The 22,483-nt window shown below is 39.4% G+C and overlaps 3 protein-coding genes across 4 annotated transcripts; 2 read left to right on the top strand and 1 right to left on the bottom strand.

Moving 5' to 3' along the window:
• Nucleotides 1-222: 222 nt before the first annotated feature.
• Nucleotides 223-3,518, bottom strand: LOC134629274 (transcription elongation factor 1 homolog). The gene is made up of 4 exons (XM_063476479.1): nt 3,412-3,518; nt 2,949-3,085; nt 2,778-2,848; nt 223-935 (listed from the first exon to the last, which is right to left on the bottom strand). Exons 1-4 carry the CDS (start codon nt 3,481-3,483, stop codon nt 871-873), a joined length of 345 nt encoding a protein of 114 aa, XP_063332549.1. The 5' UTR covers nt 3,484-3,518; the 3' UTR covers nt 223-870.
• A 50-nt stretch (nt 3,519-3,568) lies between these two features.
• Nucleotides 3,569-9,679, top strand: pld6 (phospholipase D family, member 6). Of its 2 annotated transcripts, XM_063476478.1 has the most exons (4): nt 3,569-3,621; nt 6,071-6,242; nt 6,452-6,681; nt 8,801-9,678. In XM_063476478.1, the coding sequence occupies exons 2-4, from the start codon at nt 6,073-6,075 to the stop codon at nt 9,034-9,036; spliced, it is 636 nt and encodes a 211-aa protein (XP_063332548.1). In that variant the 5' UTR covers nt 3,569-3,621; nt 6,071-6,072; the 3' UTR covers nt 9,037-9,678. The 2 variants fall into 2 exon arrangements, with proteins under 2 accessions (XP_063332548.1, XP_063332547.1); XM_063476477.1 differs by lacking the exon at nt 3,569-3,621 and having other exon boundaries at nt 6,064-6,242; nt 8,801-9,679.
• A 1,435-nt stretch (nt 9,680-11,114) lies between these two features.
• On the top strand, nt 11,115-21,313 carry LOC134629272 (ras-related protein Rab-3D-like). Its single transcript, XM_063476476.1, has 5 exons — nt 11,115-11,239; nt 14,053-14,286; nt 16,592-16,710; nt 20,219-20,343; nt 20,443-21,313. Exons 2-5 carry the CDS (start codon nt 14,053-14,055, stop codon nt 20,628-20,630), a joined length of 666 nt encoding a protein of 221 aa, XP_063332546.1. The 5' UTR covers nt 11,115-11,239; the 3' UTR covers nt 20,631-21,313.
• Nucleotides 21,314-22,483: the final 1,170 nt, after the last annotated feature.

Raw genomic sequence — 22,483 nt, 5'->3', positions numbered from 1 at the left:
ACCATATTCATAGTTTCTTTCATGATACAAATATTCATATTAAAATATTCAAATGCTAGATGTGGATATGTTCGCTTGCATAATCTTTTGTATCTCTTAGATATCTCTAGCAGTTAGAAACTAAATACCTTGAAGCATTTTTTTCAATGCAAAATACTTTATTTTAAAAGAATGGACCTAGATGATCACCAATAAGGTGTCCCCCCCCCCACCCACCCACCCACAAACAAAAGAAGCTGTATTTTTAAAACAGACAGCTCTGCTAAATGTGTAAAGATAAATCAGGGTACACTGCACAGAACAAATTATGTAATAAATCTCAAGAGTCAAAACTAGAGCTGTGAGCTGAAACCTTAAACAGAAAGGCGAGAACTCTTCACCACCTTTCTGACAGGTGTGGAGACAAAGCGCAACATGTCATACTCTGAAAATCAGGCCCGCTAGAAGGAAAACAGCCGGCCTCACAATGTGCAACAAAATGCCTGTAGCTAGCTAAAATAGATTAGATTTTACTATCAGGTTAATTATTGTAGCATCCATGTCTAGTTAGCTGTTAGAAAGTTAATGCTAGGTATGTGTCGGCAACAGAGTACCCACAAATTTGACATTTAGATATTTTATTTATCAGTAGTTGCACATTTTCCCCCATTTCTGCTGCTGATTCAAGCTCAGTTTTTTGTTTGGCAGCTTATAAAGAGTTCAAGAACCTGCAAAGCGGCCATTGGGCAATTGACAGCTTTTTGTGAACAGGAACAAATGACAAGCATGCATCAAGCAATGCAAAAAAAAAAGGAAAAGAAAAAAAAAGGTTTTCCTCTTCAGTGTGGGTAGAACTTAACTGCGCTCTGTTTCTAACCATTTTCATGAGTTCTATTGATTGGCTGCTTCACAGGCGTCTATCCAATCACTATACACATCAACTGGCTCTGACAGATCTGAGGAAGAATGGATTAAGGATAAAAAACGATGCTGTTGCTTAAAAATAAAAGTATCCATAGACAGAGAATGACGTGAACTTTAAAAATCAATACAAAGTTCCAGTTATTACAATGTGTTTGAGCAAATCACATTCTGAAGCCAGGTTATTTATTGGAAGTAAAATAAACTAATTAACATTTTCCAAAGGTCTCCTGCCTTTCTAAGCTCGTACCACTACATTTTTATTACTCTGATAAAATTAAACAGTTCCTCATATTGGTCTCAGACAACACGGAGATGGGAAAATGACGTGAGCTGCTGTTGTTTAAAGTATAATAATATAGTTTGATTATATAACCTTTATTTAAAGTCAGCCTACCACCTCGTTTTTCCTGATAATGTAACCTCGTCTTCCAGCCGTCAACAACCAAGTAATTCAGTCATTTGATGTCATTAAATTGCTCATATGACCTACAATTAAGCTCTCAAGATATCTGATTTAATCTATGTGGTTACTGTGGCCAAGTGAAAACAAGATAACGGTATTATTCTTTTATCTACTAAGAATTTCTAAAACCCCAAAACAAATACTGATTTAGTTATGTACCAGTTAGTTTTTAGGTGGACTTACTACATAGTCAACCTGAGATAAGTTAGAAGCTATGGTCACATGCACAGTATATGAAAGAAACACTGTCTCATTTCAGTGATGTGATCAGGCAATGAAGGCAAATGCTGACATTGACTTTTAAGACAGGTTTCCCAAGACAAGCTATTAGTAAAATATATAGGGCCTCACAAAGAAATAAATAAATGACCAACAACCTGACCACCTGCATGTGTATGACCAAGGTTTTAGCCTAATGCCACTCTATATTATTCAAAGAGGCAGTATACAACGAATTAAGCTCAATACAGCCAGAGTTTCTTTGCTTTAATGTGCTTGTCAAAGCCTATAACCCTAGATAACCACTGTTGTGATGCACGTTATAAACTTTCTCCATTAAGAGTGTTCTGCTTCAGGCTCTGTGGGCGCTCACATAAAATCATGCGGCTTTTCTTCCACATGAAATGATACCTGTGAGTGCCACCTACACTTCACAGATGTTATCAGATAATGACAATAAAATGCTGTCTAAAAATCCGCCAAGAACATAAAGCATATAACAGTAAAGAACAAGACTGGTACAAAAGAAAAAGTCAGGAGATTATTCCTGCGGAAAATCTTGGGATTAATCGCACAGAGCGGTAAAACAAACACTTTAAATTAAGTTAATTATATAAAAAGCGCTTGAGCCTCAGTGCCATTTTAACCCTACGCCACAACCTTCTAGGTAACTTGATGTGCACCTCCAGAGAAATGCAACTAAATGTCAGATCAACGCATACCACGATTACTTTGATGGGGTGCATGGTTGCAGTGCAGGGATAAAATGAGTTTCTGGTTACAACGTAAGCTAGGACGTAGATTTCCTGCAGAAGAATAAATCAATTTTAAGAATAACTGAATTTTACACCAAAACTCTAAAGATAACCTGCTCTCAACCAGGTTGTGTGTTCAGCATAGGTTTTTATCAAGGTAAAACGAGGACCACTTTTGTGACACAGAAAACTCTGACTTTAAGCGCAACATAGCTCACTAAGCCATTAAACCGGTTTCATAGTACATCCCTATGAACTTCTTTAACCCCTGAATAATGTATGAGCTAATATTTTATTTTGTCAAACTACATTTTCCTCATATAAAAAATAAATTTAAATGTGCAAAGATAATAAAATAACAAGAAACTGCTCTGCCTTATATTTGCTTTGCTGTTGTATGAGAAAGAGAGCTGCCACCTAAAACTCAATAAGGATACAGGTAATGGGGGTCTGGAACTCCTCCAAGCAGACTGTACATGATATTATCCCAGTGTTTCTGCTTCTCTCCCTGTTGAAAGACAAAGCGAGAAGAAGCGTCAGAGACCACCAATCACCTAAGAAATCTACCTACGAACCATAGACCAGGTGTGTTTAGGTGGGCACTATACATTTTGACATCACATGACTTCTCGTGGTTGCAGAAAGGACATGTGAACTGAGTTTCCAGATCCCCCGTCATCTTCTTCTTTGGAGGAGGCTTTCTTTTGGATTTGCGACGACCCATTGCACACAAAGGGAATCGAGTCTGAGTGAAAGAAACAAAAATCACACTGCTTCAACAAAGACGGCACGTAAACTGGACCAACAGCACCATATATATGTGAGAATACTTGCTAAAAGAACAACACCAGCTGCCAGTTGCTGCTGCTGCCCCACACTGTTGTTAACAGGCTAACGTTAGCATGTTATTTGTTGCTCTCTCGTGCAATACAAATCGTCTCGCGATAAAAAAATAAAAAATAAATAAAATACTTAATGCTATATCCTATTTCATTATACCTCAACTATCCCCACATATTAAACACACAATGACCGGTAAACGTTATGTATTAATAGTTTACGGGTGTTTACCTGTTCTTGTTGAAAACACACGTTATCGTTTTGCGGAAACGGCTTCCGTTGGCTCCAGCACCCGTAACTCATCGCGTTACGTAATTGGAGAAGAGAGTGAGCGTCGTGGCCTGCTATTGGCTAGCTGACGTGTCTGTTAACTGCCTGATAGTGACGACAAAGATCTTGGCGCTGCCTAATCCCACGTGGTGGCGACAGAAGCTTGTTCAGGTTTGCTTTTGTTTTCTAAAGAAATAAAATAAAATAAAATAAAAACCTCAGTTTTGCTGTTTTGACATGCTCCACATCTTGCAAGGCTAACACTGGTTAAACTGTGCTTGCCTGTGTCGATTTCTAGTCAGCAACAGTAGCTCAACACTGTTAAGATGCTGGTTTGATTTGCGCGGTTCAGCTTGGTTAACGGATTAAGGGAGCTAATTTGCACTCTACTGGTTAAAGCCGAAAACAAAGTGCAGTGAACAACAGTTTGTTTGGCATATTTGTCACACTTACATGTTTCAGATCATTTTTAAAATTCTTAGACAAAGATAACCCTAGTAAGGGTATAAAAGCCTGACATCTTTAAGAACTGCAGCACTCTAATCAGACTGAGATAATTCCTGTTGTTTCTTATTTGGCGCTCATGGGCATGTGGATGTGTGTTATGTGATTTACCTTTTATGAGATATTGTTTGTTTTATTGTTGTCATAATTATTTGTAATGTAACCTAGCGTGTGACTGGAGGTGAAAATTAGCTTTAAGCTAACTCTGATATAATGTATCATAATGGCAACATTTGTGTTAATATTGTACATCATTTATTTTCAAATAAAATCAATAGAGCATATAGTAAAATAACATTTTTAAATTAATTAATTTATTAAAGTGGGTAGTTATCTAAACCTACCTGGCCCTGTGTGAAAAGAATAATTGTCCCAATGTCTAATAACTGATTTTTTCACCCTTGGCATCAGAATTAGAATTCGAATTCAACTTTATTGTCATTGCACATGTCACAAGTACAAGGCAACGAAATGCAATGAGGCGTTTGAGATAACTGGCAGTGAGACTTTAACATTACTGTAGAGGAATTTTGGCCAGCTCTAAATTCAGCCAAATCGAAGGGTTTTCAAGCATAAACAGTCTAAGGTCATGTCAGAGCATCTCGGTTTGCTTTAAATCTGGACTTTGGAGGTTGACTTGCTGATATGTTTCAGATCATTGTCTTCCTGCATAACCTAATTGCAAATGAACTTCAGGCATGAACTGATGGCCAGACATTCTCCTTCAGGATTTTCTGGTAAAGAGGAGAATTAATGGTTCAATCAATTACTGCAAGTCATCTAGATCCTGAAGCACCAAAGCAACTCAAACCATCACAATACCACCACCATGTTTGACTATAGGTATTAGGGCTGCACGATTAATCGTTAGAAAATCGCGATCTCGATTCATACTTATGTGCGATCTCATTTCCAAATGACAACGATTTAGAAAAAAAAAAAAAAGACGACGACGATTGTACCGCATTTTTGATCCGGGACGTATTCTGCATGAAAACAAGCGCTCACTCTTCCTGCTCAACAAATGACAAGGGCGGAGCCTTATACCACGTGATACAGAAGCTGTGCCGTGATGCTCAAATTGGCAGGGAAAAAACAACGGAGAACACGTCAGGGATGACGAGAAAGTGACAGGAGAAAATTCGTCCCGGTCAACCACCCAAACATCAATAACGGGAACCTTATACAGCGCTTCCCTATACACGTCGAACTCCCGCAGGCACAAAGAAATTACGGAGGCTATTACTTATCACCTGACCAAAGATATATCAACACTGTGCAAAATGATCAACACCCCAGACAAACGCTACACAGTGCCGTCCCGCAACTATTTTTCTGTTGTTGCACTACCTGCTCTATACACGCAGTGTCGAGCAACGGTGGAGACGGAATTTCAAGCAGTACAACATTTTGCGGCAACCACAAATTTTATGTTCAGTTTAAACTGTTACGAAGTTGATGTGCAGTTAATAAGTGCAATAAATATTTATATTGGAAAAGGAAATCGTGAGAGAATCGTGATCTCAATTCTAAGCAAAAAAATCGTGATTCTCATTTTATGCAAAATCGTGCAGCCCTAATAGGTATGATGTTATTTTTAATGAACTGCTGTGTTATATTTACATCAGATGTAACAGGACCCAAACTTTTGTCTCATCAGTCTACAGAATATTTTCCCAAAAGTCTTTGAGATAATCAAGAAGAAACAAGCCTTTGTGTTCAAGCTACATGTGTTAAATGTATGATTTGTGGTGCATTATTTTAGCAGCGTTCATAGAGGTTTCATACAGAGTTGAAGATGTTCTGTATTAAAAAAAAACAAAACATTGTGGAGCTACAAACATGGCACTAGTGATCTAATGAGGGGTGAGACGAGAAAATAAGAAAAGGTTGTTTATAAGGGCATGAATCCTCAGAACTGATAAGCTGGAGTCCTCCACGATTCAGCTTGTTTTACAGCTGAACACATACATAAAACAGGTGGTACGATTATTATACTGTATGAGATATCTGTTAAAGAGGCTACATTAAAACACGTTATGATCATGCATGAGGACAAGGATGTTTTCATTATGCTACACATTTGGTTCTTAAAGTTATTTTCTTTACATGGTAGCAATGTGGACAGTAAAGGTGGTCAGCCTGGGAGTGGTGGCCCTCTCCCTCAGTCTGGAGCTGCTCTTTTGGCTCTTCAGTCGTCGCCGGTCTGAAAGAATCACCAATAAGGTCCTCTTCTTCCCCTCAGAGGTGGCTTGTGTGGAGCACATCTTCTCTCCCACGTTACCTCAGTAAGTGGAACATCAGTGAAACTTGAAGTAATTATTGTTTTCCTGCATCGCTGCCAAAAGTGTTATAATGTCTGTTAACTTCACCTCTTTTTAAAATCATTTTTCATCTACTTAAGTATTTTTTTCACATGAAATGAACCCTGAAAGCTAAACTTTACTTAAGTGGCCATGAATTATGACAGGTGGTCTTTTGTCTTCTGTTCTTCCAGCTCCCATGTCTGCTCATTGCCTCATGGTGTAGACACCTCATTCTCTCGTCTTCTCCGCTACATCCTGTCTGCTTGCTCTTCTCTGGACTTGTGTCTTTTTTCGTTTTCCAACATGGATCTGAGTAGGGCTGTACTACTGCTGCATAGCAGGGGTGTAACCATCCGAGTCCTCACTGACAAGGTCTACTCGGCCATCAGTGGCTCCCAGATCGGCATCCTCCGCAAAGCCGGTAAAGGAGGAGATTTTTTTTCTATATATGAAATGTTTTGGAAACATACATATATATTGTAACTTGAGTCAGTGTGTGACTCAGGGTGCTTTTGTTGCAAAGTGTCTCATAAATCTCACACAGGCCACTGAGACATACTGTATGTAGTCCTTTGGGTGGTGTTATTGGTTAAAAAAACAGTCACACTAACCTCTGAGATCATTATTATAGACACATTTCTTTTGAGATACGAGAAGGATGACTCAGGTCCTGCTCAAGAAATGGTGCTCAGTTTATGTTCTTTGACTTTAAGTGTCATTGTTACTATCACTGGGTTCCTTAGTTGTGATTAGAGAGAGATAAAAGGAGCTGTCTGTGTGAATGGAGGTTGCCGCTACAAGCCCTCCTATGAGTCAGACTAATCATTCTCTGAAAGATTTTGTGTCACGTGTCTGACTCATGCTGTCTCACTTTCTCTGCAGCCCACTCTGCATTTAATAGATTACTCCAACCATATATCAGCCTCTGGAAACATATATCAACAATATCCCTTTTACTGCTGAACTTAGGATCCTGTCGTCAGTAAGCTCGAACCCCCCCCCTCCCCCCCCCCCCCCCCCCCCCCCCAACACACACACACACAATTATTTCCACAAACCAATCAGCAAAACCTTTCCATTTTTGATTTGTCTGCCCTAATAAGTCTGAGCCGTCTCTTTGCAGCTTTTTGCACTTAGCTAACTAACTATATATCACACCTATATTTGATTGAGTCTGTCCCTTTTCTTCTGTTTCTGTCCCTTATGCGCTCTCGCTCATACTCTTTGAACTATTGTACTAGCTGTACATCCACTGGTGAAAATGACACTGTCTTCACCAGTGTATTTTATTTTCCAACTGCAGGGCATTGGAGATCTTTGTGGTTCTTTAATGAGACACTCAACTTTAATACAATGTAACCCTTTTTATTTTTTTATTTTTTTGCAAGACAGAGGCTTTAAGTAAGAATTAAGTAAGTGCAAAACTGGCAGCCAGACAGCAATGTGTGTCTCTTCAGAGAGAAAGTGTGTGTGTTTTTTGTGTGTATTGACTGCAAATCACACGAAAACCACTTTGGCACAAAGAACAGTCAACTTCTCTTTTCTTATTATTATATTTCATCATTATCTTGTGGAGCTTCTTGAACCGCTGTACATAAATAAAGCACAGGGGTAAAGGTTATCATCACTTAAGATAGTCAAGAGTTCATTTGTTAAACATTTCAACAAGGATGATAAAACAGATTCTGAAAAAGATCTTGTCTTTCCTCAGTTTGCTAAAAAGCCATTTCTGGTAATGTGTTTTTTTAAGAGGCATGCACTTGCCAAATTCAAGGGAAGATTTGCATGACTAATCTCTGAGAGTAATCTGCAGGCCAATCTAAAAATTAGCGGTCTGCCGGGTAATGCAAACTGAGATCCAGCATCCTCCTTATGATCATTTCCGTACAACACAACTGAAGAACAGAGAAACACTTAATGCATTAAAAATAACTCGGTCTCAGTGCTGTAGTTTAGATCAGAATGTTTTACATTTTTTACTTTATATTGCCTGTTTAAAACCCACAAGTTCTCTGTGTTGAAGTGCAAATGAGTTAATGTTAGACTTTCAGATGCACATAACAGTCACATTTACAAAAAAATATACAGATATACAGTCTTTGCGTGTTATATATTTTGTTATATTCCAAGAAAAGGTAACCATAATGGAAATAAGTACTGAGTGTCCTAAATATTTCATGAGAGGCTGATGTGGTGTTAGGTAATCCTATATGTGGTCAAAGTGCGCAGGTTTTAATGCGGTTACATTTCGTCTGCTTACAATACCTTTGTATTTTACAGGTCCTCTGGGTCCTCAGTTTTCCACACCATCCATTTAGAAACACATATGTAACAGTCTTTCAATCTTTAAAGGTGTAGCACTAAAGAGATCGTTACATACATACTGTACTTTTAAAAACCACCATTTTCCCTTTTGAGGCGCATAGAATTTTTGTGCAGAATTTCACAGTAAGTAGATGAAGGGAAACAAGCGCTGTATACTGTAATGCATTAAAGAATTTCCCTTCCTTCCTCCTGCCTATCCACCCTCTGCTCCCCAGGGATCTGCGTGCGGTGCGATGTGAGCGCCGTCCACATGCATCACAAGTTTGCAGTGGTGGATGGCCGCATGCTCATCACCGGCTCCCTCAACTGGACGCTGACAGCAGTGCAGAGCAACATGGAGAACATCATCATCACCGAGGAGCCCGACCTGGTTCAGCCTTTCGTCAAGGAGTTCTGCAGGCTATGGGGGCTCAATGATTCGGCCCAGTACCTCAGTTCAGTGACTGATTAGCTATGATGAATACTGAGTGAGGATTCAAAAAAAGTGGCCTTTTCTTTTTTTCCAGAGGCTATGTTTAAGTTTAGAGTGACTTCATTCATGTTAATGTAACAGCATTACTGTGTGTAGATAACAGGAGTATTAAAAGTTAGATTTTTTTTATGTTTATGACTCATAACACTGTTATGTGATTTAGCTGGCTAAGTGTGAAGTTAAAGTATTTGGGGTTTTAGATGAAAACAAAGCCTTTGAGGTGCTAACTGCTTGACTGGCCTGCTGTTGTTTCACTGCTTTTCACAACCCTGTAACATTAACGTGTTTAAGTTCTACAATGTCTTTTTTTTGTGAAGTGTATTCCTCTGTTTTAGGATTTGAATACTTGTTTTTTGTTTGTTATTCTACTTTATATATTCAGTGTTGTTTTTTATAGGTTTTGTCACAGGTTGACAAAAGTTATTAATAAAATTAGCTTTTTTTAGGATCTTAGATTATCAAGCTGACATTGTTTCTCATTTAAACAATAATAATAATAGGTGGTTCCTTCCATGGAAGTAAAGAGAAAATCTATAATATAGATTGTGTTTAATGTCCTTTGTCAAATCTACATACAGTTCTTTGTTTATAGTATAAATAAGAGTTGTTGTTATTATAGTTTGTTATTGCAGGCAAACACCAATAAACCTTGAATTAAAGTCTTTGTTTGTTGTAAAAAATTTTCCTGTAGGTGTAGGGTTCTTCCTTTCTGACATGATTCACTTCATTTCATTTCACCAGAAGCGTTTTGTACCAGTAATATCACTTGAGATTTCCCAACGAGTGAAGATAATCGGGTCGGGACATGATTAATGTGCCCTGGTGTGCATGACTACTTGCTCATAGTCAGGCTGATGCATGTAAATAAAGACCACAGCTGGTTTGTGTGACCGAACACTTGAAGTGTTTTAGAAGGTTATATTTTGAAGTGCAGTTTAGTAAATGGTAAGAGAAAAAGCTACTTTTCCTTTATTCATACAAGGGTTCGCCACAGCTGGTAGCTCCACAAAATCAGACAATTTTATTTACCGTGTCGGTGTCCAGTAAACCTGGGAGCTCATGAGATTTGGATGCCTAACTGTTGCACAAGTCAACACATTATTTAGCTGCTCTGGGAATTTTGTTTATTTATTTATATAGTTTTGTATTTTTTACTTTCTGTTTGTTTTATCGGAAGGCTTACTACTGAAAGTGCGTTCACCAGCAGGTGAGACAACAGAATACCGGAAATTTGGCAATAACCTTCAAAATAAACCAATATAAACTCGATTTTTGACCATCGAGAACTGATCGTACACTCAAAAGAAAAAATAAAATAATTGTGCCCAAAATGCTGCTTTTAATTACATGTAAATTTTCCGTGTAATTTTGTTATATAAGTACAATGTAAAAGTCTACGTGTAATGGAACCTGATCAAATGAAATTTACTTGATTGGTATACCAAGCCCATTTTCCTTCATGATTTCCTTAATTTCCTTAATTATTTGAATAAATGATCGCTTGATTTTAAATGTTTCAGTTGCATTTGACTCAAAATGATAGCTTCGTGTTTACTGAGTTTGAAAAATCTCTTCTTCTGTTTTTCTTTGCACAAGATGGCCAAGTAATGAGAAAACAGTATCGGTATCAAGGAGCATGGCTTGTTGCTTAGCTACACTGCTCAGCTCATTATGAAATGGAGTTCGAAGATTTTCTCAACACCTTCAGCTCTCCCTCAACTTATTTATTAGTTTTCTTCGGTTGCCATCAGTGGGTGCAGATTGCCTACTATATAAAACCCCGAGATGAACAAATTGTTATCCTTTATTAATTTACATAGAAATGCAGAGGGTGAGCCAACTTTGTCTGAACTCCTGGAAACAAATACACCCAAATGCCATGAATTTGCACTCAGATGTATGTTACCCTAAAACGTCAGCTTTCTTTTTTTATGTTTATTTTGAAAGTTTATACCGGAAGTGCGTGATTCATATTGGGCATGACTTGACAGGTTGCGTGTTGGACGTCCCAGTGATAGATATGCACATGCATAGTGTGGAGATCCGGGACAGGAACACCTGAGCAGGAGAGCCCGAAAGACAGCAGCAGCTGCAGCAGCCAGCACACACTCATCGACTTTCAGGTAGACGTGTGAACACTTCGGGAGGGAGAGAGGAGACAGACCCATAAACAACACCCGAGGTAATTTGCATTCGCTCACAGTTGTATGCAAAGGCAGACGGGGGCTGTTAAATGTCATCAGGTTTGTAGCTGAGCTGCCGTATGGTAAGGCGGTGTAGGCAACTTGGACTCTTAGTTAGTTATAGGCTACAAGTGTCATCGGTGGCTTCAGAATATGAACTTTGTGTTCGTGGTTAATCGGGCTAATTTGTGCACAGATATTTGGATTCGGTGTCAACAAGTGGGGCAATGAAGTGTCCCGTGAAACAGCTGCTCTCGTGCACTGCATTGACTGACTGAAGCAGTTACAAACCAGGCGTCAGATGCTCTGAAGTCAAATATTGAATGTGCATTAATGAGAGTTGACATGTTTTCCCAAGCTAAAGTAAATACACAACCCTACACACACACATACTTCAGTGTGTGCCAGGTACTTTCATGCTGATGTAGGCGCATGCGCGGATATTGATGTTCTGCTGAGTGTGTACAGCAGCATGCCGCTCAGCCCCTCTTTTATGATCTTGGAAGCTGTAATGCTGAGCTGGTCTCCAGAGACTTCTCAGCAGCCAAGGAGGAGCAGGACTCAACCCCTGAGAGAAGAGGAGGGGGGTGGGGGTGGAGGAGGAGGAGGAGGAGGAGGAGAGGGAGAAGGGGGGTAGATAGATGAATGTAGATGGATTGATGCCGAGTGATGGAGGAAGGAGAGAGTTAAGAGTGGGAGGGAAGCTGGCTGGCCGGATGATGACAGGAGGGATGCATAGATGGATGAATATGTGAGGAGAGAAGGAAGATAAATGAGACTAAGGAGTGTGTTTGTGTGTGCATTTAAGTAGTAGTGTCACTGGGTGAATGAATGACCAGATGGGTGATAGATAAAATACACAAGCGGGGGAGAATCTATTGCCCCCTTCCCACCGCTCAGTCTCTACCGATCCTATAAGTTTTTAACATGTGTTCTTGTGACAAATGGATGGAGAGAGCAGGAGGTGACCGGTCCAGGGAGGAAAAAGAGTAAGGAGCACGCCCTGGATGTGATTCATAGCACAGTGATAAGCGCTAAGAGGGATCAGGGAGGAAGACGGACCATTTTTAAAATAACACTTCCATTTACCAACATCAGCATCTGCTCAGCTATTAGTGTGGATGGATTTCAGACGTCTGAGTGTTAACCTGAATTCTCAAATAGCTGATATTTATCACTGTGACACCACAGCTGATATACTGGTAATCCTGGATTTTGCGAAAGCCAGTGCTTTTCTTAACTTTAGTATTCCGCCTCCTTTTTTGTTTTCAGTTGCCATCTTTTTTTTCTTTTTTTTTAATTCAAACAAACATTAAACCTCCAATATTAACATTTAAGAAAAACTCTAACATGAGCTCATACTTTAGCTAATCATCTAACATTGAAAGGATTAGCCGGTAAATTTGACTATGTTCAATTATAGGAGTGTATCTGCATTGCCTTTGTCTAAAAATTCCTTATTTAAAATTTATTGGCAATGGGCATTTGATTGTGCAGATGACGTGTCTGACATCGGCATCGACGTTCCCTACCATGGTCACATGTTCCTGTCTTTGCTATAAGACATCATTGCGCAATATATTGAGATTACTGGCAAGTCAGACTCTATTAGATTATTTTTGTATGCATTACAGCCAAGTAGTTATGTGACTGATTAAAAACAGGAACTAGTAGATACAATCCTGTTTCTTCCTGTACATGTATGCATTTACCAGCACTTGACCCAGTGCAGCACCCTGAGCCTGCAATTATGTAATTGTCCTTAACTGCCTTACAGCCACACCTATTCTGTGTTGTTCTTGTACTTGTGTTATTTTTGTTTTATGGAAAAAATACAGCCAACATATTTCCATCTAATCTGCTGGTTGCTGCTGGCAATTGAACAGGTGTAAGGTACACCTGTTCAATTGCTCATTAATGCAAATATCTAATCAACCAATCGCATGGCAACTCAGTACGTTTAGGCATGTAGACGTGATCAAGATGAGCTGCTGCAGTACATGGCATGCATTGCAATTGGGAAGAAGCTTGACTTTAAATGTTGCATTACTGTTGGTGCCAGATGAGCTGGTCTGAGCATCTCAGAAACTGCTGATCTCCTGGGACTGCACAGCCATGTCTAGGGTTTACTTAGATTGGCCACTCCTGTCAGCCAAGAACAGGAAAAATGAGGGTATAGTTCACCCGGGTTCGCCAAAATTGGAAAGTAGAAGATTGAAAAAAAAATGTTGCCTGGCCTGATGAGTCACAGCAGAAATCGATTGCAAGATCAGCATGGATCCATCTTACCTTATAGCAGTTCAGGCTGGTGGTGCTGTGATGGTGTGGGGGATATTTTCTTGGCACACTTTGAGCTCTTAGTCACAACTGAGCATTGTTTAAAGACCACAGCCCATCTCAGTATTGTTGTCGACCACGTCTATCCCTTTATGACCATCGTGTACCCATCTTCTGATGAAATATTTCCAGCACCTTGTTGAATCTGTGCAACAAAGAATTAAGGAAATTGTAAAGGCCAAAATTGTTCCAACCCATTATTGGCATGGCATACCTAATAAAGTGGTCAGTGAGTATATGTAGGATTACCAGCCACAGGTAACTTGCAGAACTTTTGAAGGGACAGCAATCAACAACAGACACTACAGAAAACAAAAATGTAGACACACAACCACTACAAACCGCTGCAAACAATATTTAATACAAGAAACACAAAAGACAACATTTATCAACAACAACAAAAAGAAAGATGCTTTATAGCGCATCTCAGTGATCACACATGTGCCTCTCCTTTTTGTCTGTCATCATTTGATAGATGGCTTTAGCCAGAGATCCAGGAGCGGCTCAGGAGCGGAGAGATCCAGCCGACCAAAACTTTGACTACATGTTCAAGCTGCTGATCATCGGCAACAGCAGCGTGGGAAAGACCTCATTCCTCTTCCGATATGCAGATGACTCATTCACTTCAGCGTTTGTCAGCACGGTGGGCATCGACTTCAAAGTCAAGACCATCTACAGGAACAACAAGCGGGTCAAGCTACAGATCTGGGTGAGATTGGGCATGAGATAGAGCCTCTGCACTGCTGAGTAGTATTTTTAAGAAGTCCTTAGGATAGAAAAACCCCTAAACCCTCGAAGCAAAGGATTTCTTTTCTCTCATCTGCTGTTTTTTTTCTTTCTTTCTTTCTTTTGTGCTTCTGTACCTGGTATTTGACCTCTATTAACAGGGCAAGAGGAGAGGTGGTTTAGGCCATTGGGAGCACAATAGCAGCTTATACACTAGTGTAATTATGTCTTCAGTCCTCATAATTTAAGTAATAGTTTGTGGTGTTTTGCTGAAGTACTAACCAAGACTCTTTTTTTTTTGTAATCTGAAGACGTGGAAGAATAGACACTAATTTTACTTCGGGGGGGGGGGGTTCCAACCAAAGAAAAACACCTGTTTTTTCTTCCTGCTTTCAAACTGTTTGTCACCACATGCACATAGTTATAATGATTAGGACAAGAACAAGGTTTGTTGACTCACTGAAAGATGTTTATTCATTGCAGCAGCCAAGAACTAAAAGCTCGCTGGCAGTGTTGCAGTTTGACCAAATGTAATCTTAATCAAGCTGTCACACAAAACCTTTCCGTTTTTTGTTGTTGTTGTTTTAACTACTTTGACTGTGATAGATGTCTGGGATGCTCCTAGAGGCACTTAATGTAGAGGTAGCTCCATTTGAACATCACTGAGATCTTAAAAGTCCCTAATAATTTCCACTTGAATGCTCAGGAAGATTTTTACTCCGGTCTCCCTACACCGGAGTAAAAATCTACTGTACAGAGAACAGCTTTGACACACAATATATCAACAAAATTGACTATAAAATGCTGCAGTCTCTTTAAAGTCGGAGCCGTAATTTATGTGGGGTCGTTACCTGTGGCAAAGAGGTTTTAAAATACATCTTCAACAGAAGGAGGGGCCAAATGAATAGAGCTTTTCAAAGCCTTGTTACACAACATGGAGTGTTTATCCTCTTCCCATTCCCTGATTTGCCCTCTTACATGCTGCAGCCTGTCATGGATGTGAACTAATTTCTCACTCTCTGGAGTTAATAACAGTTGATGTTTAACATTGTCCCCAGACGGCGGGGTTCATGAAAGATGCATGGGTTTGAGCTGCAGGAGCCGAATGTGCTTACCGCGCAGACTGACACCCAGGACAGATCTATTACTGAATGTTAGTGGAAGGCGAGGACTCACCCACAGTACTCCTGTTAGATGAAAGTAATGCATCTTTTTTGAAGTTAATGTATTCAGCGGGCCATGCCTTCTCGGCTGCGCTTTACAATGATACAGCTGCACACTTTCACACAAGGAAGGTGCCAAGTGAAATGATGAACCAGTAGTATAAAAGATAACCATATTAAAATTCAGATAAATAGCAGTAAAATTTTTATTACCGATGCATTAACAAGCAAGCAGATTTTTAACGTCCCAGCTGGTTGACTTGAGGTTTTATATCCAGGAAAGACATGCAGTATATTGGTTGTGAAAATGTTTTGTTATGAGCCCTTCACTTCAGAATCGGGGTTATTGGCTGCTGAGGAACTTAATGGGATTTCTTAGGACCATTAAAATAAGCGCAGCTACATGTGACATAAATTGTAGGTTGCTGACAAGCCCAAAAATGTGTACAATTAGAGTCAGTGGTGTTAATGAGGTCCATAGCAGCTGCTGGCATCACATTACATGGGAGAAAGTTTAAAGAAGTTAGTTTCAAAGTCTTAGTTTTCTTACTGCAGTTTCAAAGAATCCACAGGAGTGTTACGTTTGTTACTTTAAGGTTTTTCCCAAGGCAACATGAAGAGGAAAAATACCATCTGGAGATGTCCCCTAAGATGTAGGCAAGACCTGAGAGTGTGTCCTAGTGTGCTTCCAGGGTGTGGCAGCATCAACATTTTAAAAGGGAGGGGTTATTCTATTCTAAGAAAGTTCGTGATTCACCTTTGCTTTTGGTAAATGGTAAATGGCCTGTATTTGCATAGCGCTTTACTTAGTCCCTATGGACCCCCAAAGTCCATAGGGACACTACATTCAGTCATCCACCCATTCACACACACATTCACACACTGGTGATGGCAAGCTACATTTTCTGCAGAGTTAACCATTTTTTTACTTTTACTTCCCTGTCATGTTTTCATTTTGCAAACAACTTTAAGTGTTGTTTTTTTAAGCTTTCATGTTGCTTTTGAGTAATGTGTTATATGTGTTGAAATCGAATTTCAGTAGGGTTGTTGTTTCTTCATTTTTGTGTGATTTCTGGAGTTGGGCCAGTAAAAATAATTCATCCACCATTCAATGTGTGTTTACAGGACACAGCTGGGCAGGAGCGCTACCGGACTATCACCACAGCTTACTACAGAGGAGCCATGGGATTTCTGCTCATGTACGATATCACGAGCCAGGAGTCGTTCTGTGCTGTTCAGGACTGGTGGGTAGATGAAGCATATAATTAATGCAGAATAAGCATGTGTGTTTTCCAGTAGCTGAAGGCATTTTTCCAAGGCATGTGTTTTTTTGGGGGGGGGTTTTCACTGGTCTAAAAAGTGATACCTGCACAGAAGTGCCTTAAACTTTCTTTATTTCTAATGGCTAGCAGAGGTGACACTTTGGTTGCAAAAACGTTTTGGTTGTGTTGAGGTTTTACAGACCCATGACCAGTAGCCACGTCTAGGCCCCAGTCACACAGGCCTAGGGACCAGTTCACGACCATCTGGCAACCAGAAATGGTGAAGAAAAATGGGAAATTCCCTGGTTGTGAGTGGTTGTTGAATGTGATGGCAGTGACAGGGAAAATGACTGTTAATTCATCCCACTCATGCTGTGCTACAGACTGGTCAGTAACCCCATGGCAACTAGCTGTTGCTAGGGAAAATGTTTATTCCTCAATTAGTAAAATCTCCTTGCTTTGGTTGCTGGAATTTTGCTGCTGTCTTAGTTTTAAAGAAAGTGGCAGATTTGTCTACAAAGCCTGTCCAGCTATCCACTATAGTGAAACTGTGAAAAGTGCAACATGAACCAGAATTGAAGACCCGTTTGCCTTCAAAGTAAAAGATTTGTTCTTCTTGAAACATGCTGGCTGCAGAGCAGAGACACAACCTTTACTTTGAAGGCTTTTGCATCACACTTGTTCAAGTGTTACTACCGTTGGGCTGGTAGACAAACATGAAAAACTACAGGAAAACCAGCGATAACTAGGAGGTTTTTGGTGCAGCACTTTCTTTGTATCTGATTCCTTCCAGCAACAGCCAGCAAATTCCGTGAATCATTGCCAAGCAGTTAAGGAATACACATTTTTCCCTAGCAACCAGTGGTTGCAGACAACTCTTGAGCAATGTGCGCATGACGACACAAAAGAAACCTCAATAGAAATTTGTGGGCAAATGGCCCATGGTTCCCTTACTTTGTGACTTCAGTAAGCTCTTTCCTGAGGAGTGTATGGTCTCAGTCACTACTTTCAAGTCCTTTTGAATTTAGTGAATTTCATTATATTAATGACGGCCCTCATTAAGGTCCACAAGGACAAAAAAGCACAATATGCTTTAGGGCATCCACTGTGTAGATGTGCAGGTGTGTCCATAGGTTTTGCAATTAGATCTGTCTTCTGATCGTGACATTTAGTTTAAAAGGCTATGATGTTGAAAACATTCAATAAGCTTCAGAAAGGGAACTTCTCAATGTCGCCATGGATACATTCATCTTATGATTTTCTTCAACTGTTTGTTGTTTTTTTTGGATCACTTGGAGAAAATAAAAAAGGAGCACTCTTGTTCACAAGAATAGATGCTGCATAAAAAAATTGGATATAACAGTGTTTAATTAAAGAAAATACACATAACGTTCCACTGTATAACCTGTAGAAACAAAAAGGACAATATATCAATAGACACAACCAACAGTCCTCCTGAAAATGGACACCACAGGAAACATTAAAATATTAATTTAATCTGTCAGTTACTGATCAGTGTATGTTTTCTAAGTACAATTTGAAAAGCAACGCCCCTTTAAATTAATATGGTGGAGTAAAAAGTCAACATTTGCCTCTAAAATTCTGGGGTAACTAAAGTAGTGTGTGTGTGTGTGTGTGTGTGTGTGTGTGTGTGTGTGTGTGTGTGTGTGTGTGTGTGTGTGTGTGTGTGTGTGTGTGTGTGTGTGTGTGTGTGTGTGTATTATAATTACTGTTACTTTATGTTATCATTACCAGTGCTCTAGTCGAAGACTTCAGATACAAAAGACTTGAAACACGACTTTCATCAAAAGTGAGAAAATGATATCAGGTGAAAGCTCTTAGTCTGTTTTCAATAATCAGATGCTTTTGCTTCAAACCTCTCTAAATCCCACTCTGAGCTTCTTCCAAAATGGTCTTCTTTTGCAAAAATCTGTAAAAGCTGCTTCACTTTGTCAGCAAAGCGAATTGTGTTCGCAGCACCACCAATCAGGGGATCAGATCATGTGACATTCAAACAGGTTAAGTCTCATTTATCTTAATCCGGGTTGCCAGCTTGCACTACTTGGGCTCTTAGCTGACTTGACATGACAGCAGTGCACTGTTTTTAATGGATATTTCTGTTTATTTATTCATTTATATATTGCACTGTCATTTTGCGCCATACAGTTCCAGTTTATTCAGTCTTTCATTTTGAATACTGCTTTCATCATTTGTGATGTTTCCACTTGCATCCTTAGGGATTTTATTCAGTGATTAATAACCTTTTCATTCTAATTAAAATAAACTTACTGAACCTTCTTTGCACCTTCTTTGCATCTGATTTCATCCAGCGACAGCCAGTAGCTTCCATGAATCACTGCCAAGCAGTTAAGGAATACACATTTTTCCCTAGCAACCAGTGGTTGCAGACAAATCTTGACCAATGTGCGCATGACGACACAAAAGAATCCTCAGAAAAATCTGTGTGAAAATGGCTCTTGGTTCCCTTTGGTTTGCTTTGTAACTTCAGTAACCTCTACCCTTAGGAGTGTATGGTTTCAAGTCCTTATAAATTCAGTGAATTTCATTATATTAATGACGGCCCTCATTAAGGTCCACGAGGACAAAAAAAGCACAGTATGCTTTAGGGCGTCCACTGTGTAGATGTGCAGGTGTGTCCATAGGTTTTGCAATTAGATCTGTCTTTTGACCATGATGTTTAGTTTACAAAGGCTATGATGTTGAAAACATTCAGTGCGCTTCAGAAAGGGAACTTCTCAGTGTCGCCATGGATACGTTCATCTTATGGCTTTCCTCTAAAAGACTGTTTTTTGTTGTTTTGGTTTTTTTCCTTCTTTGACCTGGAAACGATCAAAAAATCAACACGTATAGCAAGAGATTGATAATAATACTACAAATAATGTCAGAGCAGTATCATTCTGCTGTGTTATATTAAAAAAATGCACATAATGTTCCATTGCATAACCTATAGAAATGAAAAGGAAACCTATCGATAGGCGCAATAAACAGTCCTCCTAATAACATACACAACCAGAAAAGGTTTGAATTTTGGACTCAAGTGAAAGCTCTCATTTGATGATCAAATCCTTTTAGCAAAAATCTCTTAATGCCGCTTCCCTTTGTCAGCAGAGCCTATTGTGTTCACAGCAACACCAATCAGAAGACGACATCATGTGACATTCAAACAGGTTAAGTCTCATTTTTCAGTGTGTTGAGATTGTTAACCTAATCCTGTTTGCCAGCTTGCACTACTTGGTGTCTTAACTTACTTCCTTATTTATTCGTCTATACAGTGTGCTATCATTTTGTGCCATGCATCTTCAGTGATCTCTTTTAGTGATTAATAACCTTTTCATTGCAATTAAAGTGAACTTGAATGCTAGAAATCAGAAGAGACTCAGCTTTGGTTCATTGTTGTGATGGACTGAGGGTCTCTGTAGGTCATACAGTAGAGTTGTGAACATGGTTTGGTTTTTTTGGTTTTTCTCAGGGCAACACAAATCAAGACTTACTCGTGGGACAACGCTCAGGTGGTGCTGGTGGCCAATAAGCTGGATTTGGAAGATGACAGGCAGGTGCCGACTGAAGATGGCAAAAGACTGGCCAAAGAGCTCGGTCAGTACGTGCTGGTGTTTATCAGCATGAAAACACGTGAACAAAACATTATTTAATAATCACTCATAAGCTTTTTATCTCTCTCTGCTCTCTCGCCAGGCTTCCATTTCTTCGAGGCCAGTGCCAAAGATAACATCAACGTGAAGCAGGTCTTTGATAAGCTGGTGGACGTCATCTGCGAGAAGATGAACGAGAGCGTCAACGGTGATGCCAATCCGGCAACCAATCACAAGGGAGATGGCCTGAAGGACACACCCAACAGCAGTCGGGGTGGCTGTGCATGCTGATTGCTGATTGTAAAACCTGATAAAACAGGTTTAATAAATAAATATAGGTGCCCACACTTACACAGATGACCAGAATTGCCCATAAATCTTTCATTGTGATTGTACTTTACCAAATGTTACTGCAGCGCAATCATGGATGCCTGGCGTTCAGTTTCTTTTTCATATTTCTTTCTGTTCCTGGTTTTCTTGACTCGGTGGTGATTCGAGGATCATCTTTGTAATCCCAATGTAACTGTTACACTAAGATGCCAAAGAGCTCCACTGAGCAGCCGTGCCTTTTCTCTTTATCGTTTCCTGTTCACACAGTGCAGTGAACAGCACCTGTTGCAGGTCAGGATGTGAAAGAAAGCCATGTGCCAGACTGAAATTGAATGGGGACTCACCCCGATTGACTTGTGTCATGCTACCCTCTAGTGGCTGTCGCACAAAACTGCATCACTGTGACTTCTGTTGAAATTGCCTGTTGTAAACCAAATGAGGAAGAAGGAACAGTACAAAGTCTAACATATTTGAAAGCTGAGATCACACACGCCTGATAGCCCTGCGTGACTTCCAGTTAATAAACCACACTTTTTGTTGGATGTTTTATAGGAATATAATCATCTGTTGTGTCTAAGTAATGTATTTGTTTTTTCTTTTTATACATTTAATTATTAATGTTAGTCCGAAGTTAAAATAACATGTTCATGCCGTGCCTCTTAAAGTTGAAATTAAAAGATAGGAATATGTATGTTATGTCTGTTGGCCTCATTTGTATGAAAACATTTCATGTATATCTTTGTAATTTTTTTTTTAAATGGATGAGTCATTGCTTGGAAAGTCAGTAAGTGCCTCCCACTTAAATTTTCTCCAGTGAATTATCAGAAAGGAGATAAAACACTGTGGGTACCGGCACACTTTTCTGTTACTGTGTCATAGACATTTAATTGGTGCAGTTTTGCTTAGGTGGTATTAGAACAAAGACCTCTACCTGACAGAACACCTTTGGGCTGAATTATAGCACAGACTCCGGGCCAGACCTTCTCAGGGTTCACTTCTGGAAGAATGGCCAAAAATTCCCATAAACACACTAACTAACACTTACGGAATAGTTATAACTGCAAAGGGTGAGCCTACATTATATTAAACCCTATGGATTAAGAATTGGATGTCCCTCAAGTTCATATGCAGATGATCAAATACTTTTGGCAATATAGCGTATGTGCTTCAAGGGTAGCTTTTAATGCGCACTGATATTTTAAAGTTATTATACAAAAGAAATGTCATTATGAGGGAGTCGGGAAGGATCCATGATTTTCTTTATACTGAATCAGATTAAATACTTCCTAATGATCCACAAAGTTAATAATAAAACATTCCCAAAAGTTTCCATGCAGTGTTGAAATCATTCACTAATCAATAGCACGACAAATCAATAAAGTCATAAATATTATCGTAAAAATGTTCCATGAGTAAATCAGTTATCATTTATCATGACAGTTTTTAATGTTCAATGACATCACACTGGACTGTCTACTGTGTTTTAACAGTGAACCTTTTACTTTGACCATGACCTGTAGTGATTTGATCGCCATGGTTTCTTTGATTGGACCGATCACCAAGAAAGGTCTTATTGTGTAAGGCACAACTGTGATTGCGTGAGTCGTGTTTGTTATGAAAAACCTGGATTATTAATTGAATTTGAAATTAGTATTTTTTCAGCCCTTGATGAGTTGCAAGAAAATAATAAAACCAGGAAGTTTTGGAAAACATGCTTCCCAGATACCCTTGTAAAGGAGCTTGTGACTGAATTACGTCACCTGAGAAAATATCTCTTGTCAGATTAAATTACTTTATATGATGTTGTTGTCTGA

The sequence above is a fragment of the Pelmatolapia mariae genome, linkage group LG6 (genome assembly GCF_036321145.2).
Source record: "Pelmatolapia mariae isolate MD_Pm_ZW linkage group LG6, Pm_UMD_F_2, whole genome shotgun sequence".
NCBI classification, from domain to species: Eukaryota; Metazoa; Chordata; class Actinopteri; order Cichliformes; family Cichlidae; genus Pelmatolapia; species Pelmatolapia mariae.
This window is presented reverse-complemented; position numbering and strand designations above follow the sequence as displayed.